At 43.9% G+C, this 27,123-nt stretch overlaps 1 protein-coding gene across 1 annotated transcript in view; it reads right to left on the bottom strand.

Annotated features, from left to right (window-relative positions):
* grid2 (glutamate receptor, ionotropic, delta 2) overlaps positions 1 to 27,123 on the bottom strand; it is a 700,148-nt gene that overhangs the window by 245,472 nt on the left and 427,553 nt on the right. The window contains exons 7-8 of the mRNA XM_067984186.1: positions 13,045 to 13,098; positions 6,766 to 6,939 (exon numbers count right to left, since the gene is read on the bottom strand). Of these exons, the coding sequence (XP_067840287.1) occupies positions 6,766 to 6,939; positions 13,045 to 13,098 (228 nt within the window). The remainder of the gene's footprint in view (positions 1 to 6,765; positions 6,940 to 13,044; positions 13,099 to 27,123) is intronic.

Below are 27,123 nucleotides of genomic sequence, written 5' to 3'. Positions count from 1 at the left end.
GACAGCAAATTCCACAGACCTACCACCCTCTGAGTGAAGAAGTTTCTCCTCATCTCAGTTTTGAAAGAGCAGTCCCTTATTCTAAGATTATGCCCCCTCGTTCTAGTTTCACCATCCTTGGGAACATCCTTACCGCATCCACCCGATCAAGCCCCTTCACAATCTTATATGTTTCAATAAGATCGCCTCTCATTCTTCTGAACTCCAATGAGTAGAGTCCCAATCTACTCAACCTCTCCTCATATGTCCGCCCCCTCATCCCCGGGATTAACCGAGTGAACCTTCTTTGTACTGCCTCGAGAGCAAGTATGTCTTTTCTTAAGTATGGAGACCAAAACTGTATGCAGTATTCTAGGTGCGGTCTCACCAATACCTTATATAACTGCAGCAATACCTCCCTGTTTTTATATTCTATCCCCCAAGCAATAAAAGCCAACATTCCGTTGGCCTTCTTGATCACCTGCTGCACCTGCATACTAACCTTTTGATTTTCTTGCACTAGGACCCCCAGATCCCTTTGCACTGCAGTACTTTCCAGTTTCTCGCCATTAAGATAATAACTTGCTCTCTGATTTTTCCTGCCAAAGTGCATAACCTCACATTTTCCAATATTGTATTGCATCTGCCAAATCTCCGCCCACTCACCCAGCCTGTCTATATCCCCTTGTAGGTTTTTTATGTCCTCCTCACTCTCTACTTTCCCTCCCATCTTTGTATCATCTGCAAACTTTGATATGTTACACTCGGTCCCCTCCTCCAAATCGTTAATATAGATTGTAAAGAGTTGGGGACCCAGCACCGACCCCTGCGGAACACCACTGGCTACTGGTTGCCAGTCTGAGAATGAACCATTTATCCCAACTCCCAGCTTCCTGTTAGATAACCAATCCTCCACCCATGCCAGAATATTACCCCCAATCCAGTGATTCTTTATCTTGAGCAATAATCTTTTATGTGGCACCTTGTTGAATGCCTTCTGGAAGTCTAAATACACTACGTCCACTGGTTCCCCTTTATCCACCCTAAATCCTTTGTCCGTTTTATGATTGAAACATCGATATTAGATAGATTTCTTTCAGAAAATAATATTTTGGGATACAGTATATGAGTATGTGTAGCATGCTTGGGAGGAACAGATGACTTTGGACCTATGGTTCCCAAAGCTCTTCACCACAGGGGGTTTCCTCACCTCATGTCTGGGTCTGTTGTAGATTAATTGATGAAGATTGATTGCTGTCATGAGTCAACAACTCCATTATTATTGAACCATGCAACGACTAGGATGGCAGAAAGCGAACTGGATGGACCTTGGTCTCATCAATTCCTGTGTTCCTATGACAGGTTTATATTTTAAGTTCTGAGCAGAAGGGGATTACAGGTGAACTTCACTAAAGTTCTTTTTGGTACATGAAATTCGCAACAAAAACAGTTTAAAATAAAAAGAAAGCAAGAAATCATGGGTGAATTATCTTGCAATCTCATACTCTATATTGGAACATGTGCGGTGGGAATATCTTTCATGGAAACAGGAACAACAACTTGCATTTATATAGTGCCTTTAACGTACTAAAACATCTCAAGGCGCTTCACAGGAGTAAAATCACACAAAAATTGACGCCCAGCACAAGGAAGGAGACATTAGGACAGGTGACCAAATGCTTGGTCAAAGAGGTAGGTTTTAAGCAGCGTTCTAAAGGAGAGAAAGCTGGAAAGGCGAAAACGTTTGGGGAGGGAATTCCAGAGTTTAGGGCCTAGACGGCTGAAGGCAAGGCAGCCAATGGTGGGGTGAAGGAAGTGGGTGATGCAGAAGAGGCCAGAGTTGGAGGAGCGCAGAGATCTCGGAGGGTTCTTGTGCTGGTGGAGGTTACAGAGAGAGGGAAGGTGAGGCCGTGCAGGGATTTGATCATGAGGATGAGAATTTTAAAATCAAGGTGTTGGTGGACCGGGAGCCAATGCAGGGGTGATGGGTGAACGGGACTTGGTGCAAATTAAGATACGGGCAGCAGAGTTTTGATTGAGCTCAAGTTTATGGAGGGTGGAAGACGGTAGGCCGGCCAGGAGAGCATTGGAATAGTTAAGTCTGGAGATAACAAAAGCACGGATGAGACATGAATACCACACTACAAGTGGCATCACAACGAGTTATAATAAAATGGGGTAAATTTTCATCTTCACCACCTGAAGATTAATCTGGCGGAACGAATCGCTCTTCTATTTAGGGATCCGCACGATTTTCGTTCCATTGATATTAAAAATGTACCTCAATGCCTCTTAAAAGCTGCTCAATGTTAATGAAAATTGAGACTGTGTAAATTTTGCATTTCAAAATACAAATTCAACTCTCTGCTCAGTGGCTGCACTGCAAAAATACCGGTACACCCTGATGTGAAGTAACAGTAGGGATCGTTCACTCCAATATAACAGGCTAACCTTTTCTCCGTGTAACATTAGCAGGTGGATGTCTTACCAAGTGAGTTCTGTCAGTTTGAATTACACAGGAGACTCAATACCTACCTCCATTCTTCCGGGATCAACACTAATTGGAATCACTGCTGCTGATAAAACATCAAGATCAGTGGATTCTAATTAACTACCCTACTGTTCAATATTCCTTTTATTTTTTAAATGTGTATGTTATAATCGCTTCCATGATGGAAATAACTGGTTTCACGTATCACAGCCTCCAATTAGAATCACATTATTTACTACAGCTTTAAAGATCTGTTGTAAATAACGCGATTCTAATTAATTTTCACGTCTGCGACCTTCAATCACTTTGTTACATTGGTGGCCAATTTGCAACTGCTCTATATTTTCAAAATGAGAGCATATTTCATAATCGATGTTTTGTGATCATTTCCAGCGCTGTCGTTTGCCTGTTTATCAAATAAGCGGAGTAATCACAGTGCTTTGTGTCACCATTCCGAGTATAACTGTGCTGGGGAAAATAAGATGAATATCAAAACAAGGGCCAGTTTTTTACCGGGGGTTGATTCGGTAAAGAAAGTCTGACACTGAGGAAAACAATATGGAGGAAAGCCAAGGTCTTTTCTTATTAAAACACTCCCCATGTTGAAAAAAGAAGGCACTTGTTAAAATACGGAAATAAATGGAGTTAAAGAATATGTTTCTTTAAAGAGTTTCCTTGGCCGTTTGGGGCAGGGGGAGGGCATTGGAGGGGCAAGAAAAGGAAACATATTTGTAACCACGGGAATCATGATTTGTATTATGCCACTCAGCTGAAGATCAAAAAGGGAGTCTAACCTTAACTAGTTATACACTCCACCCCACCCCCTAAGGTTTTTAGGAGAGAGATGTCAATTCAACTTCTTTCACCCCATTAATACACAGTCTTATGCAGTCACTCTCCTGTGAGACTGGAAGTCGATTCAGAAAACAGGCCTGATCAACTGCTAATGCCCAATTGACTATGTTTCTGTTTTCAATATTGGCTTATAGGAGAAATTTGCAGGGCTATGGGGAAAGAGCAGGGGAGTGGGACTGATTGGATAGCTCTTTCAAAGAGCTGGCACAGGCAAGATGGGCTGAACAGCCTCCTTGTGTGCTGTGTGATTCTATGATTCTAACGTACTTTGGTATTTGGAGGCAGGGAACAGGTTACATCAAAACCTTTTCACCTGTGGGATTTAGATTCATGCCTGGCCAAAGAAAGAAACAGAATAATAAAGTAATAAGGAGGCACCTCTTTAGTAGATATGAAGAATTTTAGTGGAAGGGAGCTTAAGTACATAAACCAGTTACCAATTAATATGGGGTAGATTTTCTTCTTATTACTTTGGGCACAGAGGAATTCACCAGCGTGCAGAGGGAAATCAGGCGGGGAGGATCGCAAAAGAGTAACGGAGCCTGCTCGATTTCCCACCGTGCACTGCGCCCAGACGATCCTTTATGCTTAAGTGAAATAATGCAACGTTCAGCCTTTTGAGTCCACTATACAATACCTGTGCTGCCCGTATCGAATTAGAGACAATTTCACATGGAGAGGTCATGAGGTGTGGGAAATGAAAGCATTGTCCTGATTGTGTCTTCCAAGATTGATGGGGCAGCATTAATATTTTGAAACTGGATCATTACTATGCTTATATAAAGAATAAGGCAAATCCAAATAGCTCACCCCCTTTATTGACATGTTTGATGTTCATGAGGTGCAGTGCTCTTGAAGAAACGGACTTCCCATTGCAAACACTGAGGGCAGTCAGTCAAAACTGTGAAGTAAGAAGCTTATAGCAGAATAATCCCATCCATAGTTAAAAAGAATTTCTGACACTAACAGAGTTCGAAGAGAAGCAGTGATATTAAGAGGACTTTCAGCTAATTTATAGCAGAACATTAGCTGTGTGCGCTGGCATTTGTGATTTGTAATTCGTATTGTGTTCTGTTTAGTTGTTTTTCAAGTTTCCTTCCTCCAGCACCACTATTTCTCTCCCTCTCTACTTTTATCCAACATTTTACACAGAAATGCACTCCCTGAAACCCTGAATTAGCGTGAAAGATCAAGAGATGCAAATGTTGACTGCAGCGAAAGGTTCCAATATGAGGGAAGGCAAATTGAAAATAAGAAATATAGGAGTAAGAAGGGAGGTGAGGTGAAAGCTTTTTGCACAGAGGATCAAAGAGTTCTGGGATGCTACTGTAGAAGGTCACTGAAGTGAATAATATAAATGGTTTCAGGAGACAACTGAACGTTTCTGTGTAGAGGGGGAACGGAGAGATACAGCAAGAAAAGACAGGTAGGTGAGGTTGAGAACAATCAAAAAAGGACCGCTTGTTGAGTTAAATGCCCTTTTCCTAATTTTACATGTTCTTACGTTTTTATGTATATGTTTTCATCTAAGTTGAACCAGCACTTGTTCTGAATATCAGCCCTGAGGGGGGTGATAGATAGTGACAAAAAGTAAGCCTCATGTCCCAAGATGGCCTGCTACCTATTGGAACCAAGGAAAATAGCAAACCATCCATCAGGATGACTGATTTCCATTTTTTATAATAACAAAATTCCAAGAAAATATATTATGTGTAGGAATGTTAATACACTACACCCCTGTCTATAACATATTCCATACTTTACATGGCTAACACTTAACACCTCTCTGATGGGAATCCCACTAGACCACAAGCTAGATACTGTTAGTCGAGAGAATTGAAAGACAGAGCCAGGCACCAGCTTCCAAGTAACCTCAGTGTGCTTATCCTCCATTACTGCCTCTTCATTGTTTCTTTCTGCGCTTTCTTGCTCCATTTGGCCCTTCGTGGTCTACTGTGGCTTTCTGCTGCCTTCCTACCCATATTCGGCTTTGTTTGCCCATACTAGAGGTATATCTGATTGCTTATCAGCATGGATTCTCCTCCAGCCCTGCAATCCTCCGAGATCTCTGCTCTCCTCCAATTCTGGTCTCTTGCGCATCCTCAATTTTTAATCGCTCCACCATTGTCGGCCGTGCCTTCAGCTACTTAGGCCCTAAGCTCTGGAATTCCCTCCCTAAACCTCTCTGCCTCTCTCTCTCCTCATCTGACGAAGGAGATAATCTCCGAAAGCTTGTGATTTTAAAATAAATTTGTTGGACTATAACCTGGTGTTGTAAGATTCCTTACATTTGTCCACCCCAGTCCATCACCGGCATCTCCACATCATCTCTCTCTCCTCCTTTAAGTCGCTTCTTAAAACCTCTTTGATCAAGCCTTTGGTCACCTGTCCTAATATCTCCTTATGTGGCTCGGTGTCCAATTTTGTTTGATAATCGCTCCTGTGAAATGCCTTGGGATATTTTACTATGTTAAAAGTGCTATATAAATGCAAGTTGTCGTTATTATTAAAGTTCAAACAACAGCTTTTTGGTGACCGAAAAGGTTTCAGGTGATTTTGGAAGGGGAGAGAATTGTTTCTTCATGAAAATGTTTAGACTCTATAAAGAGTTTTGGTGAAAAAGATCTCAGCAGTTTCACATACAGTTGAGTTGATCAGGAATTTTTGACTTGCAACCAATGTCTGTTAGATCCACATAAGTTTCATATATTTGATCTGAGAGTTCATTCATTTATTAGTTTTAAATTACAAACGCTTTGTCAACGTCTGCCAGGTGTGTAGTCCACCGTCCCATGTGATTGGCATTTGACAACCTAGTCACACATTATAGTTCAATGCAACCATTACACTTCATCCAAGTCGGGCAATAGGTCCAATCTTACAAAATCCGTGCTTCGGGCGGGAAACTCCGCTTACCAGGAGCGTGTTTCTGGAAATCGCAGGCACGCTCCCCGCCATTTTCTGTCCATTTAAAATAATGGATGGAAAATAGTGTCACGAGCACCGTGATTACGTGATTTGCGCTTCTGGAGGGCGAGGCTCCCTGCTGGGAGTGCAATTTTATTAGATCAGCTCTTATTTACATTAGTGTCATTATATATTTAAATATCAGGCAATCTGGGACAGAAGATATATGGTTCTTGTAGCCCATGCATGTGTCTGGACACGCATGCATTTGAGTATGCGTGCGTGCACATTTGTGTGTGCATGTGTGTGTATGTGTGTGCATGTGCATGTGTGCGTTTGTGTTTGTGTGCGTGTAACATAGGCACACACAGGAGATCTTTCAGGGAACACATATCACAGTAACATTGAGAACTTAAGCCTATTGACATTGTTTTTCTATTTCTTCACTCATAGTAAAGGAACAGAATCCATTTTTAGCATCAACATGTTTAATTATATAATTTATTATGAGTGATGAGTTGAAATAGTCCTACCTCCATGTTATGCTTGTACGGGTCCTTAGGATCACACAGTGACGGAGAGATTCTGTGCTTACCACGAAAACAACGATGAGTGGCATTTAAAGACAAGGGAAAGGTCTGCCGAATGATCGTCAACCTTCCAATTGACCTCCTCACCAACTCCTGGACATCAGCATCACTTAGTTCCTGGGAAATGGCAGAAATAACTTTTTTTTTAAAAGGAGGTGTAGGTCACACCGTTGTATTCTTTATTTCCTTCCGTTCTAAAGACTGCCCTCCCCAATACTTCTCTGTTTCTCACAGTCACTGTAATAAACCGACAGTTGGGAGTTGGTTAATGGAACTGTGGACAGTTTGGCAGCTTGAACACAAAAAAAGGGGCCATTCGGCAGCTAAAAGTAAACATAATGTAGGAAGGGTTCCCACATCTCATTCCTCTGTACGATAATCACACGTACAGTTTGCAAGCTGGCAGCTGAGTGAGATTTTGGTTTGACAGAAACCTTTAGCCCACACTGTGGGGAGCAGAGTTTACAATTCACTTGATCCATACTGCACTTAAGCTCGGAGTACTTAACGCTGTCACTGGCTGCCGTACAGAAAACCTTTCACTCTCCAGTACTTCCATCATTCAGATTTGATAAGCCCAACACCCACTAAAAAGCAAGTTTAAAAAAAAATGCATCGCAGAATTGTCATTACATTTCATTTCGCGAGCAAAACTCATATGCAGTTATTCCATAAAAAACGAGAGAGAAAGACAAAATAAAACACAGACTGCAAATGCCTTTTAAAAAAGAACTGTCATCTTCTGATCAAGCTGGAATGTCTGTGCCTGTGGAAAATTAAATCTAACAACCTCCAAACTTAAAATGATGTGCTGCCATTGTCTCTCACCAATTTAGAGTTAGTCCAACATTTCATTTTGTGGCTTTCATGCAATTGCTTCCTTCAGCCCTCTCTCCCCCACCTTCTACCTTGGATCTTGACTTGTGGGATAATAGCTGGTTTCCCAATTGAACCTGACATTGAAAGGAGTCGTTAATATTTTTCATCTTTCCTATAAGAGGATAACACAATAATGTGACTGTGAGGGAGTAAAGTGGTTCTACTGAACCAAAGGAAGTGGTAAAAAGCACTTTTGAAAAATAGATTCTCTTTTAGGGAGGAACAGAATGGTGCAATGGGTTAGCCGTCTGCCTTATCATCTCTGGGGGTGGGTTTCAATCCAGTCCGAGCTCATGGGAATAAAGTCAGGGCACATTGGTGAAGCACTGGATTGGGTGGGATATTAATGGGAAATGTCATAATCACCAACATTAATATCTTTCATAGTTTGCACTTGTAAAAGTGGTGAAGTTTATGAATAACAGGAACTTGGGGGTGAAATTGTTCTTGCGCAGTACAGTAAAATGAGGGATGGAGTATCGGCAGCCCAACTTACACCCCCTTCGAGTGACTTCAATGGAAAAGAAAACGGGACAAGGTGTAAAACGAGCCGCCGATTCGCAATCGCCCGTTTTGCGCTACTGTCCAAGACCGATTGCACCTCCCCCACCCCTTGTATTTATATGTTGCTCATTGGCACTCGTGCAGGGAACTGGTTAACTTGTTTGCATTCATTTCCAGTTTGTGCTATATGAATGATGATGTTAACTTGTTTATTTTAAATGGGTTAACGGCTGTACTAAAGGAGCAGAGGCAGGTACGTAGCATTAGCAAGTACATTAAAAACTGCAGGGAATGAAATCTAGAGCACCATGTCCAATCCAGGGCCCATGGGCTTTGGGAATCCTGCCTCCAAAAGCTCAGGCCTCTGGGTTCTATTCTATTGCAGGGCTATGGGGAACGAGCAGGGGAGTGGGACTGATTGGCCAGCTCTTTCAAAGAGCCGGCACAGGCACGATGGGCCAAATGGCCTCCTTCTGTCCTGTATGATTCGTACTTGCTGCTTGAGTTTTGTGGGCTCGGAGTTTTGCAAAGGGGCCATTCTCTGCGCTGTTATCTCGCTGGTGGATAAATTCTACATTGGAACAACAATGCTGTTAGTGTCGGCACGTTGAGGTGTGGGCACATTAGCGGGAATATGGACTAAAATCAGTGGGCTGCGAGATTCCATCGTCTACACGATATCGTCCCACAAAGATAACGGGCTTAAACACTCCTGCTCGGGAGACTTTTGGATCAAAACCCCGCTGCGCGCTATTAAGAATTGATACATTCATATAAAATATCTCTCTGCAATTTTAAAGAAGGCATTCACATTTAAAATAACCTATTCATTAGTAATGCCCTCTCACACAGCATGATTTCAACTCACTTTTGTTGTGTGCTGAATGAACCAGTGCTTTATAAAGTGCAGTTCTTACATAAGAGATTGAGGGTTGTACTAACGCAAGCAATGTTACGTTAATTAATTATTCGTACAGTCCCGTCCTCTCACAAACAACACGGGGAAAACTGAAACAGTGCAGAGTGAGATAGTGCCTTGTTTAGAAGCATTGTGCAAAAAAAAAATCCTCCCTCCCACCAATTGACACATTTGAGGCGTAATTAGTTTTGACAGAGAGGTCTTTTTCCCCACTTTTCGCTACAATCGCTAAAGCAGAAGGTTACAATATTTTGTTTCACTGTGTGTTCTTGCCTTCTGCCCCCATGTACTACTGAGGTGGCCAGGCAGGAGGTGGCCTGTGCTACAGATATACAAAGCCCTGGTTAGACCATATCTGGAGTACTGTGTACAGTTCTGGTCACTGCATCTTAGAAAGGATATATTGGCCTTGGAAGCCGTGCAGCGCAGATTCACCAGAATGTTCCCAGGGCTCCAAGGGTTAAATTATGACGAGAGATTACATAAACTAGGCTTGTACTCCCTGGAATATAGAAGGTTAAGGGAAGATTTGATTAAGATTTTTAGGATTTTGAAAGGAATTGATAGGGTAGATAGAGAGAAACCTTTTCTACTGGTGGGGGAGTCTAGGACAAGGGGATATAACCTTAAAATCAGAGCCAAACCATTCAGGAAAAAAGTTAGGAAACACTTCTTCACGCAAAGGGTGGTAGAAGGGTGGAATTCTCTCCCACAAAAAGCAGTAGATGCTGGCTCAATTAACAATTTTAAATCTGAAATCGATAGATTTTTTTCTAGCCAAGGGTATTAAGGGATATGGAGCCAAGCTGAGGAGTTAGGATACAGATCAGCCATTGTATTAGTGAATGGTGGAACAGGCTTCAGGGGCTGAATGGCCTACCCCTGTTCCTATGTTTCTATGCTCAGGCCTCTTGAACCAGCCTCTTCGTAGAAGAGAAGCACTTCATCTAGGGTTGCCAACCCTCCAGGATTGTCCTGGAGTCTCCAGGAATTAAAGACTAATTTCCTGGACACTGCTGCAAGCAAAACCCAGGAGAAAAATCATAGGGGCAATAAAAGAAAAATGTTTTTTTTTTCATTGAAACACTTTTGTTTATCAGTTCCAAAAATATTGGAGATGGGGGAGAAAAGGTTGTTTGACTGACAGTCAAGAATCATCCAATCGGGTAATGAAGAGTCTGTTCGCTTTACAATTGGTGTGGGAAGGTGGGGCACAGTGAGAATGGACGTGTTGGGCGACCAATGGCGGGAGCGTGGGGGCAGGAGGTCATGTGATGAAACCTCCAGGAATATGACCGACCAGAGTTGGCGACCCTAACTACACCTCATCCTCAATTTTTAGTTTCCTTCACAGAAACGAAAGATCATCGTGTTTGGGGAATTGTGGAAGAATTTTGTTTCTATAAGGCTTACAAATTACAGGGGAAACCCCCTCCCCCAAAATATTGATGATACCGGAACCTCACTGCAACACTGAGGTTAGCGAATTTATTATTTGAGTGCTTCAAGTCGATAGGAACTACGGCCGCGAATTTCCTCGGAGGTGTTCCTGCTCCATCGTCGTAACTTTGCCGGGAGTGTGGCGGTAACCCCGAGGAAATTCCCGGCCTATAACTATAACGGAGGTGGGGGAAGGGGTGTCAGTCACCAAGATCTCATTCACTTGCTGAGGTAAATTCAGCGAGGATATGCTCCTGGCATTGAGCTTTGCTCGATGGGAGCACAGATGGGAAACTCAGGCGCGGAGATCGGCCTGCCCAATTCACTGAGCTGTTGGTTCTTGTGTCATTAAATTTAACTAGTGCCTCACTGTATTTACCCTTGTCAGCCAACATTGACATTCCTACCTGTTGCCACTGTGGATAGTGCAGCAGCATTACTTTTTGTGTGGGGCTATGAATACAGTTAAGATATATATCAGCCATGATCCGATTGAACGGCGGAACAGGCTCGAGGGGCTGAATGGCCTATTCCTGTTCCTATGCTCCTATGAATTCATAGCTCAGGCATAAATATCCATCACCGAAGTTTTAAGAAAGGTTTGCGTGCTGTTGAGGCAGAAAGCATCATTTGTGAAGGGCAGCAAGCCCGGATTTAATAATGGGGATGAAAAGATAGGTGCATATTCCAGAATTCTGCGGGTTAACCTTTTGGGATCAGGGAATATTTGTACAAAGCCTTCCTTTAGAAGTTTGAGTGCTTGGGGTAGAGTTAGTGTTACCAACTCTCCAGGATTGTCCTGGAGTCTCCAGGAACTAAAGATTGAAAAGACTGGAAATTGCTGCGAGCAAAAACCCATGAGAAAAATCATACGGGCATTTAAAAAAAATTGTGCGTGTTTTTAAAAAAAATGTCTTTGAACACTTTTGTTTATTAGTTTTAAAAATGTTGGAGAAGGGGGTTAAAGACTGTTTGATTGGGTGGGCAGTTGGAGACAGGATGTCCAGGAATACGTCCAACCAGAATTTGCAACCCTTGGTCGGGTCCATGATAGGGTAAGTTGTACATGGTGCGCAGAAGGAGTGAGAACAATGGTCAAAGCAGTTTCTTTCACTTCTGTACTGTGCTACGATAATTCCCAGATAATTGTGGCAGACATCGATGACAGAAAGTTACCGGGGACATCCATAAATGCTTTAACGTCCTCCAGAAGTGTAATCGGGCAGCTCTATGCAGATGTTTACAGTCTTATTAAATATACATTCAGCGGTGATTCACTTTCAATTCCTGTCAGTCTACCGCACATATTCTGTACTCTTGAGAATAATTATTTGGCAGGAATTATGTGTGTCTGTGGAAAATGTTGAATATTCAAATTGTGTTTTTTTTTTAAAAACCTCATTTTTAGTTATGTCTTCCTCTTGCAGGAGTGCCACTTTCCCATCAGGCAAATGATTGGCCTCTACCAATACCACCCTACCACTTTCTCTCGGGAAAAGGACACAAGCTGTCTGAGTTGACTCACCTGAAGACCTCACCTGGGGAGGCGTCTAGCATGGCACAGCCTAGTTTGATAAACAGGGGGAGAGGGGCGATGATGGTGGAAACCTGTATCCTGCCACTCTGTGCAGATGGCAGACTGCTAACACACTGCCTCATTGTGCAGCCCAGCTATTCTAAATCTAATGAAAACATTCTGAGCACAAAATGATCAAATATTGCACTAGCTCGTAATCGTCCATGGCAGTGAAAGTTGATCAAGGAGGATGGATCTAGCAATTGGAAGTGCTGCGTGATTGGTTCCTCAGCTCTTTTTTGAACCGCAAGAGGCCTTTAATTTGACTATATTCACCTCAGTATCACATTTTTGTGAATAATAATTCAATAAGTTCATAGTCAACCAGCTGTGTGACCTCCTTAAAAGTCATGCATGTTCAGTTTTTAAACAGCTGCAAGCTGATCAAAAGTGACAGTGTCTCTTTAAAACGAGCGCAGTGACTCAACCCAAACAGACAAAAGCTTTCTAACGACAGATTCCAGGCGACCAGAAGTTTTGCCAAGGAACTGAAGTATGAATGAAACAAAGCAACACTGCTGAGACATATTCATTGGGCTGACAAAGAAGGCCTGTATGTCCAACAGGAAACCCTCCAGTACATACTCTCAGGCAGGAGGGTAGACTCAGACAGCTCCGCAGGGGTAGCGCTGCCAATCATCTTGCACAGGGAATATAAAACATAATTCTCATTCTATTTGTATTCGTTACATTCCACAGTATACTTTAACTTTGCATGAGATAACAGGGATCATTAGTAAACAATGAGACTCAGGGTGGCTCTTTACATATTCATGTCTTTGTACTGTTGAGATAAAAAGTGATTATAATATCCATTGCTACTTGGCAAAACTTTGGTCGAGATTTGCTTCGTTTCTCCCCACCCCCCCCCATCCCTCCCTGCTCCTTGCTCATGAACAATTACCTCATTTATGAAGATCCAGTGGCAGTCAAAAGCCACTAGATTGGAATCAACGACCTGTGAAGTGAAAAGCACCCATCTGTCACTCATATACTCATTCCATACAAATGCCATTTGATACATGCAGCCAGAGCTGAAAGGCCGACTGCGGTGTCTCAGTGTTTTACCTGCTCCAACAAATCTCAAACAATTTTTCTCCTTCCCCCCAAAGTGTTTATCTTAAAGGAGCCCCTTCATTCATCGGCTCGCTGAGAAAAGACACGACGCTCTTCGGTGCTTTGTTTTTTTTTTCTTCGAACGCTGGCAGTAGATTCTTATTTTTGAAACACCACTGAAGGCGTTCCAGCTCTAAAGCCAGCTGACACACAGTAAGAGCTGAATGAAAAGCATTATGTTTTCTTATCGCTGACGTCATTGAAAAAAAAAGGGCAACTATTCAAGAAGTACCTCTGACGAGAACCCAGCAGAAATACTATTTGCGCCATGTTCGGCTCAACATTCTTGTTCTCAGCTGTAAAATCGCTCCAAACAGTGATAGTATTAACTTGTGGAAGTTGCTTCTCTCTTTCTATCAAGCTTGTAGTTTGCAGTCGAGAGTGAACTGTTTCAAGTACCTGAAAGTCGTCGCCTATTAATCATTCGCATTGTCTTACGTTTCAACAACAACTTGCATTTATATGGCGCCTTTTAATGTAGTAAAACGTCCCAAGAATTACATAGAATTTACAGCACAGAAGCAGGCCATTCGGCCCAATCGATGGTCTATGCCGGTGTTTATGCTCCACACGAGCCTGCTCCCGTTCTCTTAACTTCATCTCACCCCATCGTTTCACTAACGTTACTATCCTCTTAATTCCTTTCTGTATACAAATGTAGAGTTGATGCTCACTGACATCATCTGAGGAAGGGGATCTCATGAGATTCTGAAAGTTTTGCATCAATTAAGTCAGTCCAATAAAAGGCATCATACTGCATATTGTACATGTAGTCTGCACCAGTGAGCCAACACAACAGGCCGTGTATTTATTGCAGCTGAATGCCTTCTTTCTGCTGAGGCAAAGAGCTTTCAGCTGTATCGGCACCAGATTATAGAGAAACACTCCAGTTGCTGTTAAAGACTCTTTGTTGCTTGGTGCTCTCAGACCATTAATAAAAAGCATCGTTACTTTCTAGATTTGCTTGTCAACACAAGATTACATTCTGATCTTATCTGATCTGTTTGGCTTCTTGCAATAGTGGCTATTTATTCTATGTTTAGTTAAGTGTGTTTTCTTTGCTCTTTCATGGATTTATGTTGGACTTTTACAACGCGAATGAAATTTCGCCAATGCTTTCAAACCGCAATATATAAATCAAGATTTTTTTTTCAATGTTTTTCTGTCCCATTTTAAAACCATCCTCAGGTTGGCTCAGGTTCATTATTTTAGATGAAGAAACAGAAGTGAAGATACAATGTGGATGATAGTTGGTGAAGTCCAGCGCCATATTAATGGGGCCTAAAGTCATAAACGTGGGCTGATTGTGGACTTGTTAACTGAAGACATCACTGGATTGCTTGCCTTTAGAATTTTACTGCAGTCAGATCCAATCTTGAAGTGAGATTACAAATCTCTGTGCTTCGAACAAAAATACAGCTTATTTCAGCACGATCCCAAATGCATGGTGGGATAGTCTAGGCACATTTGAGATTCCAATTTCACAATGACAGTACTGTTGGTGCAAAGCAATGGGTCGATTCAACTAAATAACATGTTTTATAAATTTACTATCAGTTAAGATTGTGCAGACAAGCTCTGGAGATTAATATTTTAATCACTGTCGTTGGGACAGTTAGTTCCTCTAACATTTAAATGTGTTGGTTCAGTGTTTTGCTTCGTAGTCTTGAGATTTCTTTTATGCTCTCGAGAGAACTGCCACATCAGTAAAATATTCCTGAAGTAGATTTTGTCCAAACATCACGACACGTCCTGATAGCACTGCGTTCTCATGGCCGTGTGGGTCGTTACCTTTTGCGGAAGCATCATATGTTTGAAAGAACTTGGCGCGGAAGTTCCGCGGGGGGTGGGGGTGTGGGGTGGGGAGGGGAGTCCTCCCGATCTCCTGCCATAACTCTGACGAGAGAGTGACAGAACGCCGGGAGAAATGGCATACGTGACTATTTTGAGCTGTTTACATCGCTTCCTCCCCTTCTCCCCCGCCCCATTGATTCACCTCTCCAGGAGAGTGGAAAAGCCCACGGAAATTCAGGGCCCTTGTCTTTCGATGAGAGAAAGTGCTAATACAAAGAAAGAGACATAAAGAACTCGTGTTGCAGCACTTAATGTCTTTTCAGGCACTTCACGACCAATTGATCGCGTTTGAAGTGCAGTCACCGTTGTTAAGTGACTTCAAAGTTTTGCCTCCACTACCCTACTCAAAGTTCATTCCAAGTGTTGATCATTTTTTTGCTTGAAGCAGAAGTTCCCAAATTTACTCCGAAATTTGCCTTTCGCCACTTTCAATCCATGCCCTCTTTTCCCGCTGTTGAAATCATGGTCCAGATTTGTCTTTTCTTTCCCGTTTAATACCTACCATTCCTTTCTAAAAGGTCTCCTTTCAGTTGCCTCCTACCAAGGGCTAAAGAGGCCGAGTTTCTCTGGACTGCCCTGATAACTCAACTGTCTGACACCAGGGGTCAGATTTCTGGATCTTCTCAGCACTGCATACCGGGCTTCACCTCCAGGGCCTCAGTGGTCAGGGATTTCCTTGGAGCTGTTCCCACTCTGCCACTGTATCTTCACTGGAAACCTGGCGGAAACATCTGGGGTTTCCACTGCACTTCTGGCCATGGAGTGGGAGGAGCTCGAAGGACATTTCTGGCCAGTGTGTTTCCCTTCTGTGACCAAATCTCCACATAGTACTCAAATTACAGTTTGTCCAGAGTACTGTTCAGTTTCAATATGACATCTAGCAACTTACGCACCAGTGATTCAACAATAGAGTTTGAAAGGACTTGCATTTACATAGTGCCTTTCATATCAACAAGACATCCCTAAACACTGTACAGCCAATTAATTACTTTTGAAGTGTAGCCATTGTTGTAATGTCGGAAAACACAACAGCTAATTTTGACATCACAAGATCCCATGACCAGCAATGAGATAAATGACTAGATAATTTGTTTTTGGTTGTGTTGGTTGAGTGATAAATATTGGCCAGCGACACTGTACAGAACACCCCTTCTCATCTTTTACATACACCTGAGGGGGCAGACAGGGCCTCAGTTTAATTTCTCATCTGAAAGACGGCACCTCTGACAGTGCAGTACGCCCTCAGTACTGCACTGGCGTGTCAGCCTAGGCGACACGCTCAAGTGTCTGGAGTGGGGCTTGAACCCACAACCTTCTGACTTCGCAGTGAAGAGTGCTACCTACCACTGAGCCAAGCTGACTCTGGCTCAGTAGTGTTTGGCATTCTATTTCCTTCTAGCTGCTTCACAATGAGAGGGCACATTTAGCGGCAGTGCCAAGTCTGCTATCATTCCACAATCTCTTTCAACTGCACTCTTAACTAGTTCAACATCCTTAGTGCTTGTCAAGTCACAAATTTTCTTCCAATGTACAATACCTTAGAGTTATCGACATTGAATTTCATCTGCCACAGATCCTCCCTCTTACTGATTTTATCTAGCTCTTTTTCTAAGTCCTTGGCGACCTCATCAGACTTGACTACCCTCATCCCTCCAGTCAGTTTAGTATTGTCTGCACATCTGCAATTTGCATTGAATTTATGAATCCATTCACCCACTGCTTCCGACCCTTCAGCCAATTTCTATTTCGTTTTATCTTGAAATCCCACAGCTTCAACATTATGTGCCAGCCTTTAGTGCAGAACTTTGTCAAAGGCTTTCTGGAAGTTTAGGTTCATTCAATAAGGAGGCTTTCCATTCTAGTCCACCTGAACTAGCCTTAAACCAACTTCATTCATAGAATTGCATCGAATGTACAGCACAGAAACAGGCCGTTCGGCCCAACTGGTCTATGCCAGTGTTTATGCTCCACTCGAGCCTCTTCCCGCCCCTCTTCATCTCACCCTATTAACATATCCTTCTTTTCTTTTCTCCCTCATGTAATTATCCAGCTTCCCCTTAAAGGCATCTATGCAATTTGCCTCAACTACTCCATGTGGTAGCAAGTTCCACATTCCAAGAGCTCCCTGAGTAAAGAAGTTTCTCCTAAATTTTTTATTGGATTTATTTGTAACTATCTTATATTTATGGCCCGTATTTATTCTCAGGATGTGATACCAGCTTTTTATTAAAAACTGAATTCAAATTCTCAAACTGCAATGGCAGGATTTGAATTTATGTTTTCTGGATTATTAGTCCAGGCCTCTGGAGTACTTGTCCAGTAACATAACTACTACACAACCGTTCCACTTCTTGTCATATAGTTGGTAACAGTGTACCAAACACAAGGTCGTAATGTTAATTGCTGCACTTAACAAAAGATAATCATTGTTTCTACTTTTCCCCAACATAGAATCATAGAAGGTTACAGCATGGAAGGAGGCCATTCGGCCCATCGAGTCCACGCTGGCTCTATGCATGAGCAATCTAGCTAGTCCCACTGCCCCGCCCTAGCCCCATAGCCCTGCACATTTTTTCGTTTCAAGTGCTTATCCAGTTCCCTTTTGAAGGCCATGATTCATAGAATCATAGAATCATAGAAGTTACAACATGGAAACAGGCCCTTCGGCCCAACATGTCCATGTTGCCCAGTTTATACCACTAAGCTAGTCCCTGTACCCAAGCAGAACCGGGACCAATATCCTCACAAGGGCATTTGCTAGTTCTGTTGGGGAGGGTTTAAACTAGTATGGCAGGGGGATGGGAACCAAAGGGCAGGTACAGATAGGACAAATTCAGACCAGGAAACGGGAAGTAGAAAAGCAGTTCGTGACGTAGTTAGCGACTCAGAAAGGCAAAAGAAGCAAAGGTTAAATAGTGTCCAGCACAGGAATTTGATGGGGTTAAAGGGTATATACTTCAATGCAAGGAGTATTACAAACAAAGCAGGTGATCTAAGAGCACAGGTAGACACGTGGCAACATGTTATCACTGCTATAACGGAAACCTGGCTTAAAGAGGGGGATAATTGGCAGCTCAATATCCCTGGATATAGATCTTTCAGGCAGGATAGAGTGGGTGATAAAAAAGGAGGGGGGGGGTAGCATTATTGGTTGAAGAATCAATTACATTTGTGAGAAGGGATGATATGCTAAATGGATCATCAATCGAGGCCATATGGGTTGAGCTCAGAAATAAAAAAGGGGCAGTCACACTACTAGGAGTGTAAAATAGACCCTTGAACAGCAAAAGGGAGATAGAAGAACAAATATGTAGGCAAATTTCTGAGTGCAAAAATAAGAGGGCAATCATAGTAGGGGACTTCATCTACCCTAACATCAACTGGGATTCAAACAGTGTGAGGGGCACAGAGGGCGCAAAATTCTTGATCGGTGTCCAGGAGAACTTTTTTAGCCAGTACGTGACAAGCCCAACAAGAAGGGATGCAATTCTAGATTTAGTCCTGGGAAATGAAGATGGGCAAGTGGGTGAAGTGACAGTGGGTGACCATATTGGGGATAGTGACCACTATTCAGTTAGTTTTCGCATTATTATAGAAAAGGACAGAGTTAAATCAGGAATAAACATTTTAAATTGGGGGAAAGCAAATTTTACAGAACTAAGAGGTGATTTGGCAGAAGTGGACTGGACACAACTACTTGAGGAGAAATCAGTGGCAAGCCGGGGGAGGCACTAAAAAGTAAAATTCTACGGGTACAATGCAGACATGTCCCCTCAAAGAAAAAGGGTGGCACTGCCAAATTTAGAGCCCCCTGATTGTCTAGAAGTATACGGGGCAAGATAAAGCAGAAAAAGAAAGATTATGACTGTCACAGAAAACTAAATACTGCAGAAAGCCTAGAGGAGTATAGAAAGTACAGGGATGACATAAAAAAGGAAATAAGGAAAGCAAAGAGGGCATGAAAAAATATTAGCTAGTAAGATTAAAGAAAACCCAAAGATGTTTTATCAGTACATTAAGAACAAGAGGATAGCGAAGGAAAAGGTGGGACCTATCAGGGATGATAAGGGTAACTTATGTGTAGAAGCAGAGGATGTGGGTAGGGTTTTAAATGAATATTTTGTCTCCGTATTCACAAAGGAAAGGGATGATCCAGACGGAGTAGTTAAAGAGGAGAGGTGTGAAATATTGGATAAGGTAAACATAATGAGAGAGGAAGTACCAGAGGGACTGGAATCCTTGAAAGTTGATAAGTCACCAGGGCCGGATGGATTATTTTCTAGGCTATTGAAGGAAACCAGAGAGGAAATAACGAATGCTCTGAAGATCATTTTCCAATCCTCACTGGATACAGGGGAGGTACCGGAGGACTGGAAGACTGCAAATGTAGTACCATTGTTTAAAGAGGGTACGAGGGAAAGGCCGAACAATTATAGAATCAATACTGAGAGATAGGATAAACTGTCACTTGGAAAGGCATGGTTTAATCAGGGATAGTCAGCATGGATTTGTTCAGGGAAGGTCATGCCTTACAAATCTGATTAAATTCATTAAGGAAGTGACAAGGAGGATTTATTTTAGTAAGGCATTTAACAAGGTCCCACATGACAGACTGGTCAGAAAGGTAAAAGCCCATGGGATACAGGGAAATGTGGCGAATTGGATCCAAAATTGGCTCAGTAACAGGAAACAAAGGGTAAAAGTCACTGGATATCTTTGCAAATGGAAATCCATTTCCAGTGGTGTGCCACAGGGCTCAGTGTTGGGTCCCTTGCTGTTTGTGGTATATATTAATGATTTGGACTTGATTGTAGGGGGCATGATTGGCAAGTTTGCAGACGACACAAAAATTGGCCATGTAGTTGATAGTGAAGAGGATAGCTGTAAACTCCAAGATATCAATGGGTTGGTGGAGTGGGCGGAAAATTGGCAAATGGAGTTCAACCGGGAGAAGTGTGAGGTAATGCACTTTGGAAGGGCAAACAGTAAAAGCGAATACGCAGTAAACAGGAATATATTGAGAGGGGTAGAGGAAGTGAGAGATCTTGGAGTGCATGTGCACAGGTCCCTGTGACAGGAAAGTGGCAATACAGGTAGATAAGGTTGTGAAGAAGGCATACGGAATGCTGTCCGTTATTAGCCGAGGTATAGAATACAAAAGCAGGGATGTAATGATGGAACTGTATAAAATGCTGGTAAGGCCACAGCTGGAGTATTGTGCACAGTTCTGGTCACCACATTACAGGAAGGACGTAATTGGTCTGGAGAAAGTGCAGAGAAGATTTACAAGAATGTTGCCAGGGCTTGAAAATTGCAGCTACGAGGAGAGATTGGATAGGCTGGGGTTGTTTTCCTTGGAGCAGAGGAGGCTGAGGGGTGACTTGATTAAGGTGTACAAAATTATGAGGGGCCCAGACAGAATAGACAGGAAGTACCTGTTTCCCCTAGCGGAGAGTTCAAGAACGAGAGGACATAGATTTAAGCCGATTGGCAGAAGGATTAGAGAGGACATGAGGAAAAACTTTTTTACCCAGAGGGTGGTGGGTGTATGGAATTCGCTGCCCGAATTGGTGGTAGAGGCAGGGACCCTCAACTCTTTTAAAAAGTACTTGGACCTGCACCTAAAGTGCTGTAAGCTGCAGGGCTACGGACCGGGTGCTGGAAAGTGGGATTAGAATGGGCACCTGGTTGTTCTTCGAGCCGGCATGGACATGATGGGCTGAGTGGCCCCTTCTGTACTGTACCTTTTCTATGGTTCTATGGTACTCTCCCAGTGCTTCAGTGGGCCAAATCTACCTGGAGCGGAACATCTCGTGATACACTGTTGGTTAGTCGTTTTCCTGCACCCTTCAACTCGAATATAATGGGCCGGAATTTGCTTGAGAAAATAACGGTGAGCCTAACATCGCTCATCATTATTTCAGTGCAAATGATAGAGGAATGTCCGGCAACTACACATGCGCAGTTAAACGTGGAAATCCAGCGTGAATGAGCTGCCAGTGCAAAAGCTAAGAACCCACTAAATCAGGAAGTACATTAAAACAATTCTTTTTTTGAAAATGCTATGAACATATAACTTCTTTTAAAAAAGATATATATTTTCTCTCCCTTCTATATCTTCCGAATGCCACATGCTATTCCAAACCAAGAGTGGGGTTGGTGACCCACTCCCAGTCCTATGCTGCCCTTGAGCTAGTAGCTTACACACACATAGAACAGCAGTTCAGAATGATTCGCTCTTCCTCCTTTCCCCTCTCCCTATGACGAATGCCTGACTCCCCGCCCCCCCCAATTAGATGTTTCACCTTGTTCACTTTGCAGCAATCAGGGACTCAACTTGTGCCAAACTGTGGGATCAAGCATTTGACCTACCGCTTAGCACAACAACTTGCATTTATACAGCACCTTTAATGTAGTAAAACGTCCCAAGGTGTATCACAGGAGCGTTATCAGACAAAATTTGACACCAAGCCGCATATGGAGATATTAGGGCAAGTGACCAAAAGCTTGGTCGAAGAGGTAGGTTTTAAGATGTGTCTCAAAGGAGGAGAGAGAGGCGGAGAGGTTCAGGGAGGGAATTCCAGATCTTAGGGCCTAGACAGCTGAAGGCACAGCTACCAGTGGTGGGGTGAAGAAAATCAGGGATGCACAAGAGGCCAATGTTGGAGGAACGCATTGCTCTTGGAGGGTTGTAGGGCTGGAGAATGTTACAGAGGTAGGGAAGGGCGTTGGAACGTCAACCTTTCTACAGGGACCAAGGAACCTGCGTCACTTCGACGGTAACAACAATGAAAGGGCGGACGTGAAGGAAGCTTAAGCCATTCTGATTATTTGTACTGCCCGAGAAGCCAAAGTGAGTTTGAACTTGTGTGACAACAGCTCGCTCAGCATATACCAGCAGTGTGATGGGAATGTCACCATGGACGGCGGCCATGGTTCCCTTTGTCACTGCAAGTGGAAAATTTGTCATCTGAGGTTTTCAATGATTTTGGTTTGTAGAATTACAGTCAGAAATGTGTCAGAATCATGGGCACTTTCTTCCTATTTTAGTATTTGCTATTTTACTTTCTCCTGCCCTTTAATTCTGCCCCCCCTTCCTCTGCCAGCTCCCAGCCCCCACTCCCCGCATGTAGAAATGAGAACTGCCACAAAGTGCCCTCGGTGGCCTCTGCCATTGATACCAAAGCAGCCGTGGTGACTCGCTCCAGCCATTTCTCTCTCCCTGACACAAGTATCTGTTGTCAGCTCTGCACTTACTGCCACTGGGATTATTGACATCAGGAATTCACAAGATGAAAGAATAATTGTCCATAAATCCCAAGCCTAAACAAGACTTGAATACTGCTCCCATATCTGGGAGGCTTTTGTAACACTTCTCTCGCGTTCCTGGGCAGGACACTTGTGATACGATCGTTAATCCTTCTCATCTCCAACCTGCAACTTCTCTTTCTCTATTCCAACCTTTCTTGCTCCTCTATTTTATCAGTTATTAGGTTAGTGCCGCTCCTATTTAAGTGCTCTCCTTCATGCTACCTTGCTGCTTTGAAATCAAATCTTAACTCATTGACTCTTCCCCTAACCCTCTTATTGCCAACTCAGCAAAGCTGTGGAACCTCTTATCTCCCTACTACAATCTAAGGTGTTTAAAACTCAGCCCTGCCATTACCGAGCCATGATGTGGAGATGCTGGTGATGGACTGGGGTTGACAATTGTAAACAATTTTACAACACCAAGTTATAGTCCAGCAATTTTATTTGAAAATCACAAGCTTTCGGAGGCTTCCTCCTTCCTCAGGTGAATGTCAAGTAATCCTCGAACCTTTCGCATTTATAAATCACAGAACAATACCTGGTGATTACAGATAGTCTTTCCAACTGCCCGTTGCCAAGGCAATCAAAGTGTTCAGACAGAGAGGTGTTACCTACAGGGACACCGAATATACAAACAACCAAAAAAAAAGAGAGAGAGAGGCAGAAACAAAGGGCTCGATTTTCGCGTCGGGTTACCTGCGGGTTTCCAGCGGGGGGGGCCCGAAAATCCCGATATCCGGTCACGTGACTGGATCGCGCCGAAATCCCGCCCACTTCCGGGTACCGCGCTGACGTGCGGGGCTGCGCGCGCAAGCCCCGCTGGTGGGAATCCCGCAGGCAATTAAAGCCAGCGGGGATCCACTTGAGAGTACTTACCTTGCTTGTTGAGGTCAGTTAATGAGCTGAAGCAGCTGTCAAAAGAGGAAGTGTGGGACTTTGGGTTCAAGGCAGTGAGTTTCCCACACTGGGGGAAACAGTCTCCCTCCAACCAGGCGTGTTGCAGCCAGCAGCCTGTGGCAGGTGCCAAGGTGCACTCCACGGTGGACAGCCCTCACCCACGCAGGAGGCCACCGCGTCACATAGGGCAACCCTTGCCCTCCACCACCCCCCGCCAAGCCAGAGGACAGACCGACACGAAACCGCAGCCCTAGTGCGAGGAACCACCCACCTACCCTGCACAACCCCTCAGACCAACACCTGCCAGATGGGTGGTGCGTGGACACCCTCGGAGGACGAACAGCATGACCAGCCCCCCAACATGGTGTTGTTGCACGCCCACCTGCACAGCAGGAGGGAGGGCTACCGCAGGGAGAGACGCATCGCAGAGGGCACTACCCTCGCCGCAGGGTCCACAGACCGAGGCGCAGCTCCCCGGACCTCTCCGAGCAGCAGTGCACAGGGAGGCGCAGATTCGCTCGACATGTAGTCGTGGAGATCTGCAGGCTCTTTCATGCCGAGCTGCTCCTGGCTGGCCCCAGCACCAACTGCTTACCTGTCGCTGTCAAAGTCACCACTGCCCTCCACAACTTCTCCTCCGCATCCTTCCAGGGTGCAGCCGGCTACACCGCCGATGTCTCTCAGTCGTCTGCGCGGAAGAGCCCTGCAAATACACCTGCACCTACTCTGCAGTAACACGATGGGTGGCATCAGTGGTGGGTCCTCATAGTGATACCCAGGAGCGGGCATTATTGGACACAACGGACAGGATTCGCGGAGACATGGCAGTGGTGGTGTCAATATAATGTGTGCTGTTTGTTGCTCTGAAATTCAATATAGGTAACACCCAGGACAAACCCTCAGACACCCTTGTGCACCCCCTTCATGCTCACAACACGTTTGCCTTACGCTGCCTACTGCACATATGTGATGCATGCCCTGTGGCTGCAGCACAGGTGGTGGCAGGTTGAGTGAGGCTGGCCGTGAGGGAGATGCACGAGAGGGTGAGTACGGGATGGAGCAATGAGATTGTATGAGGATTGGGTCGCGTGTTAGTGGCAGGATGAGTACTGGCGAGGTGAGTAGGTGGAGGTAAGATGAGGATGGGGTTTGAGTGGGTATGAGGGGTGATGTGACAGAGTAGTGTTGGCGGTGCCGAAGGAGATGTGGGGTTGGGGCAGTGTTGTGGCAGACGGAGTGTAGGGGAAAGACTTCGTGTTCTCACTGTGGCTGACCTACTGCGGTCATTGCAGCGCCTCCTGCACTGTATGCAGGTGGGCGATATGTTGGTGGCACAGGTGACCCCCTCTGCCACCTCGAGCCAGGCCTTCTTGGTGGCAGAGGCAGGCCGCTTCCTCCCGCCCGCCGGGGGGAAGATCTGTGTCCTCCCCCTCCTCCTCACCCCATCTGATGATACCTGGGGTGAGGCATCATTAAACTGGGAGCAGCCTTCCCCCTGGGCTGCTCCATGCTGCAATTTGTCCCATTGGTTGCAGCATCTGTCAGTGGAGGACTGCCCCTTTAACTAGAGAGCCTCCAGCTGACAGATCGTACTGCGCATGCGCAGCCCGCCCAACGCGCAGACCAGCGCCGTGGACCCCGGAGGAGCAGGTAATTGATTCCTATTAGTGTGTTGCCTGCTATGATCGCGCGGGCAACCCACTAATTTCGCCGAGCGTGTTGACCACGCTCCCGGAGGACCACCCGCTGGGAACCCGCAGGCCTGCTAAATTCGAGCCCATAGAAACATCCGGAAGGAAGAGAAAGACAGTAAATGACCCGTTATATTAAAAACAGATAACTTTTGTTGGCTGGTGGGGTTACGTGTAGCGTGACATGAACCCAAGATCCCGGTTGAGGCCGTCCTCACTTTTTTTTGGTTGTTTGTATATTCGGTGGCCCTGTAGGTAACACCTCTCTGTCTGAACACTTTGATTGCCTTGGCAACGGGCAGTTGGAAAGACTATCTGTCATCACCAGGTATTGTTCTGTGATTTATAAATGCGAAAGGTTTGAGGATTTCTTGACATTCACCTGAGGAAGGAGGAAGCCTCCGAAAGCTTGTGATTTTCAAATAAAATTGTTGGATTATAACTTGGTGTTGTAAAATTGTTTACAATTACCGAGCCATTACTCCTTGATGGATCTTGTCTTCTCTCCTAATGTTCCCAAAGTCGCTTAGGTTTCTCAGTTTAAAAATGAAGTTCTACCTCTGCAGCATTGTGCCTCCTTACAAGGGGGCACTGAACGTTTGTTTTCCTGATAATGATACTGGATCAAGCTTCATATTTCTCACTTTGATATAAACACTAGTCTCTCTCGGTTAGGAGAGGGTTTTTTTTTCTGTCATGAAGGCTCTTTATTAAGGAACACTTGGGAGAATCGCTATAGGTTTCCATTCAAAGCCTGAGGTTGTTCTTATCAGTATTCCCATTCAATTTTCATTCATTTCAAAGAAACATTCATTGTCTGCTGCTAACTTCAATGCGATTAAATGCAGTATACTTTTGACCAAAAAGCTCAAAATTCTTATCAGCTAAATTGGAAAGTTTCTACCTGCGTTGCATCCAACTCAATCAGCACCAATAATTGGTTCAGAACAAATCAGTCACTGTAAACACAGTGTTTTATCACTGTTCAATTGAGAGATGCATCTAGGTAAATATAATGTCACACGTATAGGATGGATTCTTCCAGACACTAGCGAAAAAACTGACTACAATTTGTTTTATTATGCTTTCTAAGTGCCTAGCTTTCATTTCAAAATTCAGTCAGGGACATGAAGTGAATGAAGGGCATGATTTGGGGTTATCAAAACACCCAAAAGCGCTCTGTCCCTTCTCTCTTTAATGCTGCACCATTTGCAAGAAATTTTGAAATGAAGCACCTCGAATACATGCTCTGGTGACATTTATCGGGTCTGGTAATTTAGCTGGGACTGTGCTGTACCTCTTTCTCTGTTTAGATTTCCTACATGAAAATAGTGACTATGCTACAAAAGTACTTCATTGGCTGTAAAGTCCCAATTTAAGTGTCAGTGGTAACTCAGTTGGTAGCACTCTCACTTCTGAGTCAAAAGGTTGAGGGTTCGAGCCCCACTCCCGAGACTTGAGCAGATCATCCAGACTGACACTCCAGTGCAATACTGAGGGAGTGCTGCACTGTCGGAGATGCCACCTTTCAGATGAGACGTTAAACCGAGGTTCTATCTGGCCTCTGAGGTGGACGCAAAAGATCCCACAGCACTACTTCGAAAAAGAGCAAGGGAGTTCTCCCCAATGTCCTGGACAATATTAATCCCTCGACCAACATTACTAAAACTGATGATCTGGTCATTAACACATTGCTGTTTGTGGGACCTTATTGTGTGCAAATTAGCTGCCACGTAACCTACCTTACATCAGTGACTGCACTTCAAAACTACTTAATTGGCTATAAAAGCGATTTGAGACATCCTGAGGTCGTGAAGGGCACTATATAAAATCAAGTCTTTCTTCCTTTGACTGTGCACCATCAAGGTGTGAGTTCTTTACCCTCCTGTTGCATTTACAACAGACTAAGAACTTGTACCAACATTTTGTCTTCTATTTGTCTGAAAAAGTATAATGGAATTTGATATATATATATATAAAATCCTGTACACATTTCTTTAAGCAATAGCCAAATTACTCCTCTTTCTGGAGTTCGTCTTTTGAAAAGTAATTGTTTATTTAAAAATAAAACTTTTGAATGCTTGATCAGTCAGTCCTGCCTCTGTCCACCTTTG

The sequence above is a fragment of the Heptranchias perlo genome, chromosome 1 (assembly GCF_035084215.1).
Source record: "Heptranchias perlo isolate sHepPer1 chromosome 1, sHepPer1.hap1, whole genome shotgun sequence".
NCBI lineage: Eukaryota > Metazoa > Chordata > Chondrichthyes > Hexanchiformes > Hexanchidae > Heptranchias > Heptranchias perlo.
Note: the sequence above shows the minus strand (reverse complement) of the source record. Positions and strands in the feature narration are given on the sequence as shown.